General features: G+C 34.7%; 1 protein-coding gene across 1 annotated transcript in view; it reads left to right on the top strand.

Moving 5' to 3' along the window:
- Window positions 1–836: 836 nt before the first annotated feature.
- LOC148951187 (epoxide hydrolase 4-like) overlaps window positions 837–21,159 on the top strand; it is a 33,135-nt gene continuing 12,812 nt past the window's right edge. Inside the window, exons 1-4 of the mRNA XM_089090705.1 lie at window positions 837–1,019; window positions 7,899–8,142; window positions 11,111–11,279; window positions 20,229–20,389. Of these exons, the coding sequence (XP_088946831.1) occupies window positions 861–1,019; window positions 7,899–8,142; window positions 11,111–11,279; window positions 20,229–20,389 (733 nt within the window). The 5' untranslated portion in view covers window positions 837–860. The remainder of the gene's footprint in view (window positions 1,020–7,898; window positions 8,143–11,110; window positions 11,280–20,228; window positions 20,390–21,159) is intronic.

The raw sequence follows: 21,159 nt of genomic DNA on the forward strand, positions 1-21,159 counted from the left end.
AAGACAATGACAACGTTGTTAAAAAAATACAAGAACTTTTAATTTTAAGGTCATCGTCATTATAAATTTGTTATGGACATTGTTTTTATTATATCGTATCAACTTTTATTTTGCTCCAACAAAGCCTTGTTATACTCATATTTCCTTTTAACCATATGAGTGTTTCATGACTCCATTTGATGTTGGTTGCAGTTGAGTTTTCTTGAATTGAATTTTAATTCATGATGATTTTGCTTTGGCTGAGTTCCATTGGATTGAGTTTGAGGGAATAAGTTTTTTCAGGATACTTTAGCGTGGGCTTTGCTAGATTGCATTTTTTGCCTGCTGAATTTTGCGTCGGTTGAGGTTTGCTGAGTTGGGTTGAACCGATTGAATTTTGCATGTCATGGACTTCGTGTTCATTTATGTGGATGAGTATTTTCTCACTTTTGAATTAAATTAGAATCCAAATTCATCTCAAAATTGAATTCCCTTATATAATATATTCATACATAGATAATATCAACTAAAAAATAAAAAACAGGCATCGTCAAAAATAAAATAGCTATCAGGCTTGACAGGCTATTGATCATGCATCACTCGACGGCAAGCCTCGTAACTGAAATATGTTGAATTTCAACAGACCTGGGGCTCCATTGAAAAGTTTTAGCCCAGGTCTATAATTAAGTAAATCTTGGCCTAGTTTTTTCGTTTTCCTCCAGTTACGGCTTTGAGCGAGTTGTACCACTCTGCTTGTATAGATGACACTACGAGATTTTCTGATTTTATTGTAGAGACTGCATTTGAAGCAACTATTTCAATTTTATTTTACAGTTTCAGCATCAAGCATCATAAATTCATAATTGTTTCCTCAAAATTTTATGATGAACAAGTTTGTGAAGTACATTGAAACAATATGTATTTTTTTTATCTCATTTTTTTTAGAAACCTCTTCAATAATATTTCATTGTTTTTGGAAGCAATATGTTGGTAGAGATGCAAGGAGCAAAGAAGTGCAAAATGAGACTTCTAATTACCAGGTTTAAATTTTGTTTGGGTAAGCTTATTATGGTTTATCACTTCTAAAGGAAACATGTTAAATAAATAAAAGTAGTAGCCTATCATTGGATTCCTTATTTTATGTTCTTTCCAAATACTGTAGTCAATTTTTAGCATTGCATCCCCCCTGCTTTGATGATCCCAAAATCAGCCTTAGGATATGTAAAAACTGAAAGAAAACCAATGTGATTATCATGTTTCTTTGAAGTGTTGTTCAATATTTTGATCCAATTTTTAATAATATTTTGATTTAACAATCCTATTGCAATCACTCAGGCAAAAGGATTTTGCTTTGGCCAATAGGCTAATTCCCAAAATATGTTTACAAAAATGGCATAATGCATCATGAAATCAAAACAATGAATAAGTTAATTATTTACAGCTATAGCCTATCTAGAACAATTGGTAAATTCCAGTGGGCCACATAATTTAGCTGAGATGAAAGTGAAAATGTCATTTGATGCCTTTTTTGGTAAATTTCTACCAAATCATATTATTGAGTTATGCATAAAGTGAATATACCACTTGATGCCTTTTATGCTGATTACAAATATAGTAATCATTTCTATCAGAAATGAATTTCAGCCCCCCCTATATATGCCAATTCAGGGTATATATTTCTATAATGTAACCTAACCCTGAATTGGCATATATAGGGGGGGGGGGCTGAAATTTATTTCTGATAGAAATGATTATTATATTTGTAATCAGCATAAAAAAGGCATTGAATGGTGTATTCACTTTATTCCTAACTCAATAATATGATTTGGTAGAAATTTACCTTTTTTTATATTTCATAAAAAAATATATACTCTTTTATAATTCAAGAATTGCTTCTGGGGCTAGATGCATCTAGAGCCCTTAAAGGGGCTCCAAAGGTATTTTATATGAATAATGAAAGGGCATAAAAAAGCATCAAATGATGTTTTCACTTTCATCCTAGCTAAATTATATGAATAACCACAAATTTACCCACCCCACCCCCCTAATGTGCAAATATATACTCTGAATTCAAATATACCATGACTTGTTGGTAAATATATACCAAATCATATTATTGAGTTAGGAATAAAGTGAATACACCATTCAATGCCTTTTTTTATGCAAATTACAAATATAATAATCATTTCTATTGGAAATGAATTTTAGGTCCCCCTATATATGCCAATTCAGGGTATATATTTCTACATTAGGAGGGAAGGGGGTAAAGTTTAAACTTACCTTCCATTTACATTAGAAACAAAACTTGCCCCCAAACCCCTAATGTAGAAATATATACCCTGAATTGGCATGAATTGCATGAATTGGCATGAAATTCATTTCCAATAGAAATGATTATTATATTCATAATCAGCATAAAAAAAGGCATCAAATGGTGTATTCACTTTATTCCTAACCCAATAATATGATTTGGTATATATTTACCAAATTGTCAACAGCAAAGTTTTGAATTGCAAAATTCATTGCTATTTCTGTTGACAAAATTTGAAAAACTTGAAACAGTAGGAAAACATTTTATATTTGAGTTGTCTAATAAATGAGGTTTGAATTGTTATAAATAAGTGTTTTTGGAATATGTTACTCTTGAATAGCTTATGTATAAACTAGTAATATTTTTTAACCAATTTCCAATTAACTTCTTTGTGTGGTTACAAAAATAAAATACCTTTGGGGCCCCTTTAAGGGTTCAAGATGCAACTAGCCCCAGAAGTGATTCTTGAATTATCAAAGAGCATAAAGAAATACATCAAATGATGTTTTCACTTTCATCTTAGCTAAATTATGTTGGCCACTGCAAATTTACCAAACAATCAGAGATGTGGAGTTGGGTGCATGTCTGGAAAGAGTATAAAATAAGGAATGTAATTGTACTACTTTTATTTTATTTTTCAATGTAATTTCTTTAAAAGTAGTCAGCCACAAAAGGTTCACCTTTGTTTTTAATTTAGGGCTATTACTGTATTTTGGTATTGTTTTAACCTAGGTAGATCCTTTTTTTTTGCAGAGAAGAGAGAGTATCATAGATGGTTGTATATTTTCTGAATAGCTACTACCATTTTCTTTTCAATCCAAGCCATAAAATAGTAATTCTAATTCAGTCATATTGAATCCTTTAACTCCTTTAACTGTCTATATAAGAAGGAAAATGCAGGGGATTAACCCTTACAAGCCATTTCAAAGCCTTACAATCAGAGCCATTTTTCTGTAAACTAGTCAATTATCCTAAATAGCTTGTGCCCTGCAGTATTCAGAAAGGCCTAAAGTGGCAGACCTAGCCAAACAGGGAAGGGTATCTAATCAGGATATGGAAGGGTATCCGTAAATGACATGGTTTTTAAATTTAGAGCTAATAAGACCTTTTAGAGATCTGTTAAACTCCAGAGACAGGCAGTGGTCATTCCATTTCTTTTAATTGATTTGATAGCTTGAAAGCAAATATATGTCTTGATGTGCCTCTGAACACTTTCCAAATATACTAATTGCTTCCACTGTAAATTCTACATTGAGCTCATAAAGTCATGCTTAAATTGGCAACTTGTTCAATATTTTTTGTTTAATGGATCAAAGATGAAAACACGCCATTCAACTCAAAATCCAATCCTAAGTTGATAGTTCATATTCATCTATTCTACATGCACTGATTTATTACAACCAAATTTTATGAAATTGATTAGTTCACAAGGGGAGGGTACATAAAATTTATCAAATTGCACAATCTGCTCTTTCCAAGTAAAATTATCAATGCTGTTTCAAGTAAGCACCAGTACTTTTTCTGTTTTATTTTTGAAATACCTGTTTCTGTTCTGTTTTTGTAAAAAGAACAGGACAGAAACAGATAACCTGTTCTTGATTTATGTGTTCTGTTTTGGTTTTTTATGTAAGCTATTTTGTCCTGTTTCTATTTTTTTCTACCTGTTTTTCCTCTGTTCTTGATTTTTTTAGTGATAAAAGATATTTAGGTATTTCAAAAAATTTTAGACTAGTCACTCATTAGTAATAGCAATCTATGTTTCCCCATTAAAAATTACTATTTTTTTTTATTTTTTTTTTACATTCATTTACACAGCAACATGTAATATTCTTATACATTCATAGTATATTTAGTTATGAGAAGTCATATTTTGCATCATTTTCTTCAGATAAGGGTAACATACTGCATAAACCTGGTGTAGACATAAGAATGCATTTTTGAAAAAATGGATGGGAAATGGTGCTAAGCTTTTTCAAAAGTGCTACTCCCTGGTGAGAAGTTAATTGGAGACTGAAAGTTAATGTTTTCAGATTGGAGACCATTCATGTTTGAGACTCAAGACAAAAAAAAAATGTTTCTGGAGGTGGCAGATATCAGATTACAGTATCTTAGTATACTTGCTACTAGTGTGCCAAGAAAATATGCATTTTTGATTGTCAGTTATTTCTTGCAAAAAAAATGTGCCCAGGCAATTTCCAAAATGCTGGAAAAGTGCATGTTATTAAGTGACAAATTTTAAGGCTCAAACAAATGATGCTATTATTAACTTTATAATGATAGAATTAAACTTATCACCTACTATTTTTTTCTTTAAGCTTTAAGCATTGAAAAAAAAAACAGCTGTTTTTTGAACAAAACATCCATTTTTTTATTCTTACAAAAAACAGAACAGCAACAGGAATGGTTTCCTGTTCTGTTGACCTATCCTGTTTCATTTTAAGCCCTTTTTATATTTTTTCTGTTTCTAAAAGAAAAAAAACAGAACAGTGCTAATGCTTAGTCTTAATTGCTCCCCTCCTTGTAGGGCCAGATATAGGCATATCTGTAAACTATATACACAAGTTTGCAAATTTTTTTCCAAATTGGCTTTCATTGACCTTATAAAACAACTGTTGATGAGGAATGAGTGCAAATTCACAAAATCAGAAAATTTTATTTATAGTCTGGGGGTATATCTAGCCCTAATAAGGGGTGGGAAACCTGAAACAGAATTGCAACACCAATGATAATTCTATTTGGAAAGAGCCTTGAATGTTCAATCAATTTCACTCATTTTCTGTCAACTTTGTCAAATGAAAGCAATTTGTAATTTATGTCAATTTTCTTCAGGCCTACCCATAAACTGCTGACAAGGTTGAAAATTGGGAAAAGTTAAACATTCATGAATTTCTAAGTCTATCAGGTTTGATTGTAATAAATTCATTCTTCTAGAATAGATGACTTCACAATATTAACTTAGCTTTAGATTTTGAATTGAGTGGCTATGTTTTTCATCATAGTTGTATTAGCAAAAAAAGGAACAAGTGTTACTTTAAGGGTTGCTTTTAGGGCTTAAAATGGAACTTGCAAGGATAGAAATTAGTACATTCTGAGAGAGTGTTAAAATGTATGCCATGCAATATGTTCACCTTTTTGAGAAAAAAAAAGATTTATCTAGTAGACTATTATTTGATAACCTGTTCCAACTGCAGAAAAAGGTGGCCCATGCATAGATGGTATGATACATATGCATATATAGCCTCCATCAGAATCACACAGGGATATTAAAGCTATGAGGCTAGGCAGTTAGCCTCTGTACTAATTTTGCCCCCTTGGGCAGTTTCAAGAACAAACAGTTTTTATGGCTATCTTTGTGATTATCTTTATGTCATTTTTTTATGTTGTATAACTTTTTCTTCAATCAAAATAAATTCACCCAACCACTCAATTTTACACTGCCTTCTATTGAATTTTTACTAGTCCACCCAACTTTAGGCTGTTTATTGGATAATTTGCTTGCTCTCTCCAGGAATTTTTGAACTGTCTAGAAGATGGGCTTTTTGCTATGTTAGAAAGTAGTCAATTTATGTAAATGAAGCTTTCAGGGGTAGATCCAGATCCTAAGTTACAGTGTGGGATGGTCTTCTGAAGCTTTTACCTAAACCTCTTCCAAAGGGCATTGACCTTTGAAGGCCTTGGACAAGCTGCCTCTCCCTAAAAATTTAGCCTCCGGATACTGTCATGAAAGTGTTGTCAACCTAACTGAAGTATTTTTCAAGTCAGCAAAAGCATGTCATCTAGAATTGTACTAAATCACCAAGCTGACGTGGCTCTTCAATCCTACATTTCCCTAAGCCATTAACTATCTTTTTTTCCAAGTTTCTGTGCATTGGGGATCAAAGTTGGAAGAATGCTAGGAAAAGGTTAGCCTATAAGTTATTTTTTCAAATTCTTCTGATATTATTTTTCTATTTTGAGCCTGTCAGAATCCATTCTTTTCTTATCTAAAAGGTCTGCAAAAATGATGGATTTCTGTTTTGAAAAATTCAGCTTATCATATTCCCATGCCAGTACCTATAGAGCAGGAGCTACTGTAGACTCTAGTTCTAAGGAAGGGATAACGCCTACTAGGATTTCTGGTGATCATTAATTAAATATTGACACAAGCTATATTAACAGTCAGGGCTGTTACCAAAGCTAACAATGACCTGATTTCCAATCTTAAACTAAATAAGAATTGCTTCTTTTTGTGTTTTGATTCAAATGAAAATGTTCAAATGGATACTACAATATTCATTTGTTTAATTCACCATGAATATAAACTGTTTTGTATCTTATGCAGAGAATGTGTAAAGCCAATGTAAAAGCTGGGCCAATTCAACAACCACAAATTCACCCTGCTCCTGCATGCATTACTGTTGTTGGAAACTGCCCAATTAGGGCCAGTTCTGATTCACAAGCTTGCCTATACAGAAAACATTGATCAGCTGACCACATCTGCTGAAAAACTAGAAATACTGGTGGATTACACTTTCTGAGTAACAAAACCTTTTGGTATCCAAATTGACACCAGCAGCATCAAAATGGTCGTGATATTTATTCAAGAGTATGCAACTCCTCCTTTTGTTACCATTAGTGGTAAATTAGTCAATCAACTAATTTTTCCTTCAAACATTAACCAATTTCTAAGAACCGAAATGTAACAAAGCTTTGGAATGTCAAAAGAATGAGCCCAAATAGTGTCTGAACTTCTCACTTGAAGGAATCATTAGTTAACTCCGAGTAGAAGAAAGACTAGACAAGAGATGGATGGAAAAACATTGTAAATAGTCAACACAAGAGTTATAACAATGCTTAATACTCAACCACTTCAGATAATGATTAACAGATTGTCATAATTGACTTCCCTTCATGCACTATCAAAAATAGTGATTCAAGAACTCCTAGGAGGATAGATAGCATTAAAGCAATGTGAGCTTGTTACAACACTAGCTAGCAAATAATTAAAAAATGAAGAAAACATGAGTCTTTTTCTTTATTTAACAAAAGCATTTCTAGGGCCTTTTTTGTTTTGCGAGATCTTAATGATAAAGATTAATACAGGAACAAAGATACAAATAAACAAAAATAAAATTAATGTGTATGGCTTGAATATTATTAAATATAATTTAACTAATGAAGAGGAAGAAAAAAAGGCAACAATTAATAAAGTGAATAAGGGAATGAAAATTAGGATTTATAGTCTAGAGCCTAGACTAAACTTCAAATTTCTTGCCAACAATATGTCACTATTTTCCTTTATAAAGGTGGGGTCCTTGAACCAATTTAAGAAGGAAGGGGGGCTGTAAATTAAGAGATTTTTCTTTATTTGTATTTGTGAACACAAAATAAGAAAAAAAATGCTTGAAAGCTCTTATTTCAAAGCTTTAGATTCTTCAAGAATAATTCAGAACATGAAAGCCAAAATTCTTCTTATACCCTCCCCTCTAAAAAAAAACACTATTATCTGTCTTTAATTTGGATCCTGTTTAGATTATACCAATTGCATAAGGATTCACTACTTTTTGAAGAATCTACTTGTTCTAACAATTAATGTAAGTCATGAAATAACTATACAGTCTTTTTCCAGGACAGTGGTGTGACAGACTCTTACGAGTATGATCTTCACTGGACTGACTCAAAGCCTTTGCTCCTATGTATATCTATTGGCCCTGATGCTCCTTTACTCTGGTCAAGATTAGACCAGTCAATGTCACATAGCTTTAATATAGTTCCTGTGACTTTCGAAAAACAATGGCACCGGAGTAGCAGTAGGAGGAATTTTCAACTGAAGACTCTAGCCAACTATTGTGTTGATGTTGCAGCTTCTCTGGGTAAAATCTCTTGTTAGTTTGGTTTTGTATTTTGTGTTCGTTTAGTCGATGATTTGATCACGTTAAAGGTTTTCAAAAATAATTTTAAGAGTACTTCAGTAGATACAATGAATTGAATTTCTAATGGTGCAGCCCCAATGCATATGAAAGTTGGTGACAATTAGTCCAGAATCCTCAAAGTTAAGTTTCTAAACAGTGGACCTTCTCATTGTTACTCTGTTCTCTTTTGGACTGTTGTCTATTGATATCAATTTTTCAAATTAATATTAATTTTTCAAATTGATATAAATTTTTGATATCATTGATATCTCTGTGCTACTCTTTCATCTAAGCTCAAATCGCATCAACACTTTTGTACCATTACTAAGTAAACCAACTATTTCTTTCAGCTAAATTCAAGTTTATTTCAAGTTTAATTGCCCCAAATATGGTATCCTGGATGCTAATGCATCAATTTTACACCTCTGTTTAGATTATTCTTACCACCCTGGTACTAAGGCCTCACCCCTGAGGAACTTAGTGATCGAATTGAGTTGATTGAGAATAGAGCCTTGGGAATTATTTTTAAGAAGGGTCATCTGCTCCACTTGTATTTGCTGAAAACGGCTTACATTGCTACTCTCAGAGAGAGGTTGTTTATCTTTTGTTTACACTTTGATCTTATAGTAAAGATCGTCCCAAGTACAGAGATGCTTATCCTTAACCCGAAAAGATTGGGGTTTTCAAGAGTTAAAGCATAATCAATGCTAAAGCTTATTTTGTCTAATATTGGACGTCCAGCAATGTTGCCTAGTGACCACACCCCATTCGTCAATTTGTTATCTTTTGGTCCTGTGTTTGTGTTTCTTTTTTTAGTGTTGAACTCTATCCCGTGTATATGTGTTTTATTTTTTTATTTTATTTAAAAAAAAACGCGTTTACTAGATCTGAAAAGCTAGTTTTTTGAACATATTAGCGGTTTTTCCTCAGTAGGTGGGTCTTCAGACAGGTCTTATGGGAGAATTATGCCACTCGTGAATATTTGCACAGAAACATAGTTGCAAATTCTTTCAATTCTCAAGGGCTTATTACAACATATCTCTAAGAGAAGGGGAATTTGGAACCAAATATTAAGCTGATTGAGATAAGTTTCCATTTCCCAACATTTAGCGTAATAAAAGAATGAGCGGTTTTATGGCTTTTGGGTCAATCTTTCAAATTCAGAACTTTTTCTTACTCTGCGTGAATTGTTCTGATAAAAGTAGGGATTTAATATAGGATTAATATAGGTAATATGAATAAATTAATTTAGATAACGAACTTTTCCAGCTCAGAAAAGTAATTGCAATACACGGAGCTCAGAAAGATATAAAACTTTTTAATTCAGTTAGTTTTTTTTTTCAAAAGAATTGTCAAATACTTATTGATTTTCACAGTTGCATCCATCAATTCATTTTCGTATTTTATTCTGTTTAGTGCCAGTCCTTTGAACTGTATTTTGTTTAAGGTGTAGCAGGCAGCTGAACCCTCGCAATTAGTTTTCTTCGAATGTTTTGCAGAAAAAATATACTAAAAGAGCTTGACTGGTTTACTTTTGTTGTTGTGCACAGCATAAAGATACCAGGCTTCTACAATTGGATCAAACGTTTCAGGATATTTTCTGTTTTGGAGATATATTGCTTAAAAAACGTGTTTTTTAAGGCTGAAATCAACATTCATATGTATTTTAATATTTGTGCCAATTGCCCTTGATGCTTCCTTGCCGACACATTGAAATTTTTTAACACAAATCAGCAACATACACAGGATGTTTTTTTTTTTGGGGGGGGGGGCAACTCTGGAAAGCATAAAAATAGTTGAATTATAAGAAAAATGGTTTAGCTTAGGTCTTCCCACGCTGACTGTTGGATAAGGCGACAACGGTGCCTCTCTAAAATGACCTCTCGAGTGCTGCAGACCAAAGATCTTCAACTGACGTTCTGAACAGTGCAGCATCCTTCTCCAGCCATCATCCTACTGTAGCTTTTTGACACCCACACCTTCTGATACCAGTATGAACCCAGTACCACGCATCTTGAGGGAGGCAACCTTTGGCCATGCGCACCATGTGACCCCAGTATTGCCATAGACTACTCGCGATTTTATCGGTCACGAGTGACTGTTTGGTTTTTTCCTTGGCTAAAAGCGTTTGTAATTTTTTCAGTCCAATTAATTCCAAGGATGTGTCTGAGACAATTGTTCTCAAAGCCATTGGATTCGGTTTTCGAACTGCTTAGTTAACGCCTAAGATTAATATCCGTATATCAGTACGAAGAGAACGTTACAGTGCAAAAACAATATTGGAAGAATAGTGAAAATACCGAGATATTGGAGTGGAACGGGAGTATATCGTGGGCCGGAGGTTTCTTTTTATGGAGATGCTTGTCCAAAATGTTTCCTTGTTTTGGATTCGCTCTATTTAAATTTGAATTTGAATAGGTATTTTAATTTTACTTTAAACAGGGGCGAAAGGCTGGCTCTTTCAGTGGGCAAAATTTTGTACCAAAACGGACCTTTGAGCTGTAATTTCATTGTGTCCCTATTTCAAATATAAATAGCAACATATTAAACGTATTTAGAACATATATTAAATCTAGAATCAATTAATTTCCAGCGGAAGATTCGAATTTATGTCGAAGATATGGTGTACATAGGTTCGACCCTGAACAACTGTATACAAATCAATCTAGGCAAACAGGATGATTGATAGGGCAATGAGACCTCAAATTGGAGTCAAAATCCGAAGAAATGTATTCTTAGACCCCTTTTATTCAGTTTTTAGGGAGGTACTTATAACCAATTTCGGAGGGATTGCTATAATCTCCCTCCACCTATGTTGGGATTTATTGTAATATAAATTAAATGTAGTGTGAAATCATAGCTGTTACGTTCAGTTATAATCTTATTGAATCAAAGTATTGCAAGTGCCTGACATATGAAAAATCCACAGGTTTTAAAGACTTCAGCATCGTCGCACACGGCATGGGGATACATATGGCATGGACAGTTCAACAGTTATATCCAAAAAGAGTGCAGAAGCTAATTATTATATCTGCTTCGCATCCCTCATTATCTGAAGAAGTTCAAGATTTAACTTGGAAAGGAATTATGTGTTCTAGGTTAGTTTGATAGTTGTGTTTTGGTTCTCCTTAGTTTTTTTCTCTTTAAAAAGGTACATCAATATTTTATTTCTTACAAGGTTAAAGCTGTTTATGAGATAATCGCATGAAATTAACTAATAAGCACTAGCTTTGAATTTTGAGTCAAGACGAATGAAAAAAGAAACCTTTAAAAAACAGTCTATGAACATAAATAAGACAATGTCAAGAATTAAAACGAAAAATCAATCAATGTAACGATAGAAAAATCTTAAAAAACTAGTTTACAAAATGGATATTCATATTAGAAAAAGGATGAAAATAATCTAAATTAGGGATAAGAGATGGAAACAAAGTAATAATGGTGATAAAATGATGAGTGTTAATTTTTTATGTTAATACCCTTAGGAAAGGAAATTAATTTGCCTTATAGAGTATTTGGATGATTTCATCCTCATCTCTAAGGCTGTGGCATCACTTTCAGTGTCACTGAGGATGCCCATAGGGCTGCTCATTGCGATTTTTATTGCAAGCTTTTTGGACTATTAAGTCTTCAAAAAATTTTAAACTATTGGGAAAATCCCCCAAGAGGCTGTTGATCAAAATTTTCAAGAAAAGGGACCTAGGAGGTTCCTCGGGGTACACCAACTGGCGGATCCAGGGGGGATAATGTTTTTTCTGGCGCCCTCTTTCCCTTTTTTCCATTTGTTTTAGAATAAATATGTCAATGTGGTCAATTATTGGCACCTTTATCACATTGCCCCCCCCCCCCCCAAAGATTTTGCTCATTGGTGCCCTTGTCACAGTGCCCCCCCCCCAAACAAAAAAAAATGCTCTAGATCTGCCCCTGCGTACACCATTGTGGAGAGAGAGGAGACTGGAGTAATAATTCAAATATTTAGCCGCTCGCGATCTATTTGGTAGGAACGAGGCAACCCGCCTTACAAGTAACAAGTCAATGCTGAATTTGCTGACCTGTTTTTGTCGTAATACATTGCTACAAAATAATAACAAAATCGAAGTCTTTTTGGAGATTATTCGAAATGATACAAGTCAACTATTGGGTTTCTCTAATATTTGTCTGGTGGAGTCAAGAAGATGGACAAGGTAATGGGAAGTAGAAGTTGATCAGAGATTCCTGCCTTGTCTCAGGTCAATAGGAGATATGATTTTTCCCTTAATCCACTCAACAAGGAAGGCTTCCTGCAGTCTTTGATAGCATCTTAACTCGGAGAATTCGGACGAACTCCTCAAAACCATTTGTTTTCACCTTTCTTTTTGATAGGGGTTATGAAACCCTGTTTCTCAATTTTTGGAAATTGACTGGACTCAAAAGAGCAAGAACAGGACTTTTCCCCCCTCGGGCATCCCTGTAATTCCTATGGGATTGTATAAAAATTTCCCGACTGCCATTTTGCTCAGAATAGGTGATAATCCTAATAAATGTGCCTTCAAGGTTGAGGTGACTCACGCAGCCTAAAAAGAGGAGCAATAGATTATGTAAATTGCCTGTTGTTCACAGATAGGCTTTATAGCAGAAAAAAGCTGGTATGTTTAAAATCGGCCATCTGATCTGTAGCAAAGTTCCTGGGCGTCCTCTTGACCAGACTTCGGACCTCAATATTTTGTTTGGGAGGGGAGGAGGGATTTAGGAGCCTGAAAAGGAGCCAGCAGACCTTTTTTTTTCAAACCACTTGACAATTTGTTCTAGTTCTTTCAATCGTCTTGAAGCTTATATCTTTCAGTCCCTGGGCCAAGGAGACCACAGTACGCAATACAAACAAAAAAAGAAAAGAAGAAGATATTTTTTCTGCTTTTTTTTCGAACGCCTTGTAGATTACATTCGCAAGTCTCTGGGATCTAAAAATTGTTTTTTTTCCTGTCGGCTTGAAACTCGTGTGTATAACTCCTTGGGCGAAAGGGAGCATAAAACACAAAACTGAAAAAGATATTTTTTCGTCCTGTGAAAGGTCCGAAAAATCCTTTTCCCTAACAGTTTTAAGAGTACATCTGGAGGCCTTGGGCCCAAGCAGACTCTAATATACAAACTGAGTTTTAGGTTGAGGACAAAGGCGCCCCAAAAATGTGGCCCGGAGTTGACCAAAGGCTTAATTTTCTGATCAATTTTAAGCTTCCAGGAATTGTTTCCTGGACCGGGGGGACCTTAAATTTTAACTGGAATGGGAAAAGAAAAATAGACCAAACACCTTTTCGTGTGTGATTGGTTTGTATGGGATCCCCCCCCCCCCCCCCGCCCCCAAAAAAGAAATGGGACTGATAAAAGGCGATGGAACGATTTTCCTGATTAGCCTGAAACTTATATTCCTACGTCCTCCGGCTAAGAGGACTCTAATATATGAAAAGAGTATAGGCCCTGAAACGGGACAAAAAACTTTTATTTCCAATAAGCTTGAAACTTACATTTATAAGTCTTAGAACCAAAAGAATTTCATTGTACAAAAGAACCTTTTGGCTTTGGGGTCACAAGCTCCCTTACTGAAAATGGGATCCAAAGATAGGTTACAAGGTTATTTTCTGGTCAGTTTGAAGCTTATATCTGCAAGGCCTTGAGTCATGAAGATCCAGTGCATAAAAAAGAAATAAGAAACCAGTTTTCCGGAAAACTTCTGGATTATTCAAAGTTTCTCTTTGCACTCCTCAGTAAGGGGGAGCAGTGCTTCTCCGAAGCCAGTCAATTTTCGTCTAAGGGCCAAAGATGGCTAGAAAATCAGTTTTGGGTCACGAGCTCGCTTACTGAAAATGAGACCCAAAAATGGGTTACAAGGTTATTTTCTTGTCAGTTTGAAACTTATATCTGCAAAGCCTTGGGTCATGAAGACCTCAGTGCACAAAAAAGAAATAGAAAAATAGTTTTCCCGAAAACTCCTTGGATAAGTTGATGTCTTGGGGTCTCTTGCACGTGCTGCTTCGTCCAGTTTTCTCAGGATTCAATGCACGAGGTCCTCTCGTAGCAATCCAAGAATTGGGCCCAACTGAGGACTCACGTTTGACCAAGCCACTCCCTTCGCCTTGCACTGCTTGGGTCCTCAGTAAGGGGAAGCAGTGCTTCTCCGAAGCCATTAAATTGTCGTCTAAGGCCCAAAAAAGAACTAGAAAATTAGTTTTGGGTTCACGAGCTCCCTTACTGAAAAAGGGACCCAAAGATGGGTTACAAGGCTATTTTCTTGTCAGTTTGAAACTTATATCTGCAAGACCTTGGGTCATGAAGGCCTCAGTGCACAAAACGAAATAAAAATAGTTTTCCCGAAAACTCCTTCGATAAGTCTATGTCTTGGGGTCCCTTGCAGGTGCTGCTTCCTCCAGTTTTCTCAGGATTCAATGCACGATGTCCTCTCGTAGCAATCCAAGAATTGGGCCCAGCTGAGGACTCACGTGTGGCCAAGCCACTTCATTCGTCTTGCACCACTTGGGTCCTCAGGAAGGGGAAACGGTGCTTCTTTGACGCCATTAAATTGTCGCCTAAGGGCCGAAAAAAAGGCCTGAAAATCATTTTGTCAGGACACCTTGAAATCTATAGTTGTGAGTCCCTGGTCCAAGGTGACCTCAAAGTGTCGAAAAAACTGAAAAACAAATTTCTTAACGCGTGAAAAACGGGCCCATAAATTTTGCTTCTTTAATTGGCTTGAAAATACATCGGTAAGTCTTCAGATCAAGTGAACCTCAATGCAGAAAAGAAGAATTTGAGAATGGTTTGGTGTATTGATTCGTGATACCAAACAATAATCCTAAAACGTTTTTCATCCGTGATCCTCTTACAGGGCCTGTAGACAAGGCCGTCCTATTACTCTTACTCCTATTTTCTCGAAACTTTATGAAGGATTACTTGCAGATTGGCTAAAGGAATAAATCCTACCTATTACTGACTTGAAGCAATTCGGGAACCTAAAATCAACCTCTACTTCCCTTTATCTCGTTTCTCTTATTGATCACATCGGAAAATCCTTGAAAAGCCTAATTCCTGGCTAAATTTAATTTCCATCGACCTTCAGAAAGCATTCGACCTTGTTAACCACAATATTTTAATTGAGAAACTTGTCAACGAGTTCAATATTAATTCCTTACTGGTGAAATTAGTTGCCTCCTTCTTAACAAATAGATTGCAAATTGTCAAATACCAAAATCATTATTCAAATCCTCTCCCAGTTCACAATGGCCTACCCCAAGGTACTTTCCTGGGTCCCCTCCTTTTTTCAGTAATGATCAACAGCCTTGCAAAGGAATTTTCTGACCGATGGAAATTTGTTGATGACTTAACGGTTGTTTAAACTTGCTTCATAAATTTAATAAGCGACCCTATGAGTACCCTCAATGAAATTGGAGATGAGGCCTTAGACTTAGACATGACAGTAAACCCCTCTTATTCCAAGATAATGCCTATTTGTTTCCTCAAATCCTCGCCCTATTTTCTTAATCCTATCCCTCCTGAAATTTCTGTGTCCTCATTTAAACTACTTGGCGTCACAATTTCTTCAAATTTAAAGTGGGATATTCACGTTAAAGACATCATCCATAGAGCTAATGTGTCTATCGCCCTCCTTAAGCTCTTAAATAAATTCAGCGTCCCCCCTTCCCACTCCTTAAGAATTTACACGTCTTTTGTCCGCCTGCATCTAGAATATGCTTGTCCAGTTTGGCACCCTGGTATCTCTCGCAAAGAATCGGAAAAAATCGTATCAATTCAAAAAAGGGCCTTGCAAATAATTTTCAAAGAAGGCGAGGTGCCATATTCTCTGCTCCTAAAAAAAGCTAGTCTGAAAACCCTGGAGCAAAGGAGTATTTCGTTGTGCCTCCGTTTTGCAAAAAATGCCATAACAAACCCTCGGACGGCAGGTATTTTCCCCAAACGTCACTCCCCATCCAGATTACGGCCGCCTCGAGCTGTTTCTGAGCCCATCCCTGCTTTTCGCTGCTTTTTGCCTGCTTTTTGCCCCCATTCGCTGCGTTACTTACAGATACGAAAGAACTTTTGTCCCCTTCATTACAGAAAAAATGAATAAAATGTCTCAATAGTTTCTTTTTTTTTCCCCTCTTTTTTGTTTATTAGCTGATGGTACTGCCCAGGTTCTTGCACTCATTTGCTTGCCCCCCCCCCCTCTTTTTTTAGTTCTCCCTGTAATTTTTTATATTTTATTTTTGTTCTTTTTACGGGGGCTTATTTTTATTTTATTTTTTTTATTTTTTGTCCCCCCCCCCCCGCTTTCTTGACCAGTTTTTATTGTTTTTAAGTCTTTTATTGATTTACTGTAGTTGAATTATTGACACTTTCTTAGTACCCCTTTAATTTAAATGTATTTATGTCTCGCTCTTTTTTTTGTGTATTTTTGTTTATCCCCCCCCCCCCCTTTTTTATGCCCGTTCTGTGGCGATTTCTTTTTCTGATTTGTATTTGTTTAAGTTTAGTTTGACCAGTTTTAATCTTTTTAATTTTTTTAATTGACTTTTTACAGTTTTAAATATTGACTTTTAAATGATTGTTCATTATAATTTTTCTATTTCGTTGTTCTTTGCATTTTGGACAGTTTTAGAGCAACTATTTATATTGTTAACTCAAAGGTCAAAATTTGGCCCTTTGTGGGCTTGTGATAGTGATCTTTTTGAAATAAATATCTTATCTTATCTCCTTAACGTAGGATTTAACAAGAAATCGGGTGTATTGAACGCCCGAACCTGGGCAATGAGTTTGTTTTTCCTGCTTAGCTCAAGCTTGCCAGATATGTAGACCTGAGCAATGTAGGTCTTGTTTGTCCCATTAGTGAGTAAAAAAAAAAATTTGAGAAAAAAAAATACGCAAAAAAAAAACCGGTTCGATCAGTCCCTGACAAGGATATGCGAAAAGAAAAATAAAATATGATTGTCTTGACCGCTACTGGGCATGTAACGTCTATTTTTGGCTTTATTGATTCGTGATGTTTAAAATAGATCCATTTTCTTGTCTCCAATCAGCTTGCAGCTTATTTGATAAAACACAATTAAGAGGAAAAACATTTAAAAAGAAGTAATGGGCTGTATTGTTTCTAGACAGCACGTAAATGGGCTAACAATTGCTTTTCTCGATCCGCTTGGAGCTTTTGGGGTACCGTATGTAGACTATACCGAAAGAACTCCGTTGAAGACAAACAAGTTTCCAAAGAAAGAATTTATTACATCGATCCCTGACACAATAATTTTGATTCCTTTTTTTCTTTTTTTCCTTATAAATGATCGGGTTGAAACAAAGTATAAACACATACTAACAAGTACTGACAAAACTCTCCAAAAGTGACCCCGCGTACCTCAGCGCCTCTAGAGGGGAAATGTTGTACTACTTAATCGCTCCGAGCCAATAAATTAAATTTAATACAGCTTTTACGGAACAAGTATAATCACCTACGAAACTTGAAAAATTTAGGCACCAGGTTCGCATAGGTATGGAATCGTCTCCGGAGACGCGGACAAAGGGTCACTTTTTTTGTTTGGAGAGGATAGGTTTTGTCAGTACTTGTTGTATGTGTTTATACTTTGGGTTGAAACTTACAAGCTATATAGGAAATGCGAGGGGAATCTTAATAAAAACAAACAGAAGGTTGCAAAAAAAATTGGTTGTATTGATTCGCTATGTCGGAATTTTTTTTCAAGACATCAATAAATAGCTTTTTTTTATAAATGCTCTAGATATGCATTTATTTTAAGACACTTGCAGTTACGACAAACCGAACAAAGATTCTTTTAATAAACGATAGATTAAGATACATTTATTTTCAAGGAATTGCTTTAGCCCCATAGATAACCCGAAATTGGAGACGTTTTTGATGTCTATGGGTGAATGTTCCCCGTCCGATGTACCCCGAATTTCAGATTACAAGAATTATTGCACAGAACGAATATAAGATCGACAATTTTGACTGAATGTTCAAATTTTACCTAGAATTTAAATTATAATCTACTATATTAGTGTTTCAGCAGAAAATCTAAAAAACGAATTGTCCCCTAATGAAACTGCCAATTTAAGAACAAGGAGAATTAATTTATAAAAATGTTTTTGCAAAAAAAGCTTTTCAAAGAAAAGTGAGGGGTGATGTTGCATCCTAAAATGATGACCTAGAAATAAAGTAATACAATAAGCCAAAGTTAAAACGAACTAAGTGATTACGTCTTTCCTTAGTATTCTCAAACAAAACAAAGGTAGCCAAGAAGAACAATGAGTCTAATTTCCTATTAATTTTTGTTTTATTTATATCAAGCTTTTCTCTTTCACTAACACTTACAATTGTTTAAGCTAGTGATTGGAAACTTAAATTAGTCTCGGACAAAACCCACCAGCACTATCGAGTATCACCAGTTAAAGCTTCAGGATAATTTTAAAGACATTCATAGAAATGTCTTTAAACTTTTAAATTAAAACTTTTAAATTAAATAATTTCTGTTTTAAATTAAGACATTTCTGCATTTATTAAATTAATTTTAATAAATGCAAATCTGGGCCTTTTTTGACACTTTCCTAATGCAGCTTGGTAATACCATACTCAAGGCCTTACCCAGAGGAGGGGGGGGGGTTGATTTACCCCCGCAATGTTTGTCGGGCTCGTAAAAACGTAACAAAAATGGATACAAACAAATTTTGTATGGATTTTTTGAGTTTTTTTTTGTGTAACCCCTCCCCCCCCCCCCCGAATTTTTGTTTTTAGTAAAACTCCCTCCGAAAAAGAAGTCTATTTTATACGATCTATTTTATTCATGCTCTTTAAGAAAGGAGTTTCCATCATAAAAATGAGTGAAGTTGAGGACAGTTAACTTTTAATTCAGGCTCCTTAAGTCGTCTGACTAAAGACGAATCCCTTACTTTAGCTGTAGTTTTGTAGTGCCAGTGATTGAATATAAGACCAAATTGCAGGAAAAGGTTTGACGAAACTCTGGTTAAAGCTGAGAACAATACACCAAAAGAAAGTCAAATGGCTTGGTTCTCTTTTGCTATAAAATTAGATATTTTTTTAACATTTCAGCAGCAGCTAAAATATTTCGGGCAGTTCTTCAGTTATAATTTAATTTATCATTGCAAGACCACCAGAAAAGTGGCATGTTTTCTGTTTAAATACTGTTTGAATAGTTTTGGTCTCCTATGTGGGGGGAGAGGGAGTGGCCAAAGATATCTGCATTCTTATATGTATGGTATGCACATCCGAGTGGAGATATTAAGCAAATTGGTATAACCGCAGATACATATTTTTCTGTGTATTTGAAAAGTGATATGTATTCGTTTTTCCTCTTGTCTTCTCGTGACAGCAAAAAAAAAACTATTTCACAATAGTCACATTTCTTGATACTATAATTAAGTTAAGTAAAGCGTCTGAATAGCCTTTTTTTATGCTGTTTTGAGTAATGATGGTCATTTATTTTTTTGCAATTGCCTTTAGTATTAAACTTATGGAATAGAAACATAATTATTATCACTGGACAATTATCATTATCTTGGGTCAGTAGTGCTTTGCTAGTCTCGACTATAAAGCAGATAAAACTGCATCATTAAGTTATGACTCGAAACTGATAAATTTAGAAGACATTAAGAAACACACAAAAATCGAACTTGTGACAGATAGATCTATAATCTTCCTGTTATGAATAGTCTTGGCTAAATAAAAATAGGTTATATCCCTGAAAAGAGAATCCATACAGAAAGGCAAGATTGCTCGTCTAGATCGGTTAGAACCTTTGTTTTTTAAATGATTTTAACACAGCTCCAACCAATCGTTATTCTGAAGCCTTAGCTCAAGGAAAAGAAAGTTGGATTTGTCGCATATAACATTTGGCGATAAAGAAGCTTGTTGCGAATAGTATTTTTCTGTCGGTATTTTGATTTTGTTTCAGCATTAAGAGCTTCAATAAAATTTTCTCTTTGAGTGCTAAGATTAGTGTTTTAGAGATAGGGATTATCTTATTGATTTTGATGCAACCTATTTTCTCTTTTCATTTAAGTCAACGTTATCGATGTTTGAATTATCTGCCTTATTTGTCAGAGTTCATTTTCCCTTTTTTATCGGCTGAGGACCTGAAATATTTTCGTGATCTCACTATTTCCAATTATTCTCTGGACGAAGAACAACTAGTCGAAGTGAAAAATCAACTAGGCTCTAAAGGTACTGTTCGCTGTTTCAGCATTATTTTTATAATTAATCTTTAATTTGTTGAACTGCACTCCTTAGAATTGTTGAATTGGACCAGCCTATATTACTATCTAGCGACTTTATATGTTCAGATAACTGTTTGATGTAGCATTGTGTATAATTACCATTAATGCCCCTAAATTGTCGCGTCGAAAATATTTTAGCAAATAAGTTGTCCAACTGTGTTTGTGGAATTCTTTAAGGATTTTAGCGGAACCCAGGTTGTTGAAGGCCTGTACAATATCCATATTGTTCGTAATTTACCAATTCGTGTGTACTATTCTTGGATATCATTTTGTTGTGGACTAAATGAGTGACCCATGTATGTATTTTTCATTTTACAATTAACCACAAAGTTTTGACTGTAATCAATGAAATTTGAGACGGAGCTAAAATAATGGGACTCAATATTAGTATATAAAAACTAAAATAAATTTTTAGGTAGATTCGTGACATTTATAAATGTTCTTTTTTTTATAAAAACCTCTTTTATCATAAAGATTCTGTTTTAAAAAGCATCCCTGCTTTCAAACGAATTGGACTTGCAAGCAAAAAACCGTCACGTTAGAGCTGTATTCAATCATATTGAATTTACTTCATAGCAAAAATTTACTAAAATAGAATTCGCCTGAATAATATAAATCAAGTGGCACGAGAATAGTAACATGCTTGGAAGTCGATAAAGTGTAGACCTACCCGGTTTGAAGAATTTACAAAATTTTAAGGAGCAGCTGAGTTGAACT

This window comes from Artemia sp. Qi Xiang Cuo, chromosome 6 (genome assembly GCF_049724085.1).
Source record: "Artemia sp. Qi Xiang Cuo chromosome 6, ASM4972408v1, whole genome shotgun sequence".
Taxonomy (NCBI): Eukaryota; Metazoa; Arthropoda; class Branchiopoda; order Anostraca; family Artemiidae; genus Artemia; species Artemia sp. Qi Xiang Cuo.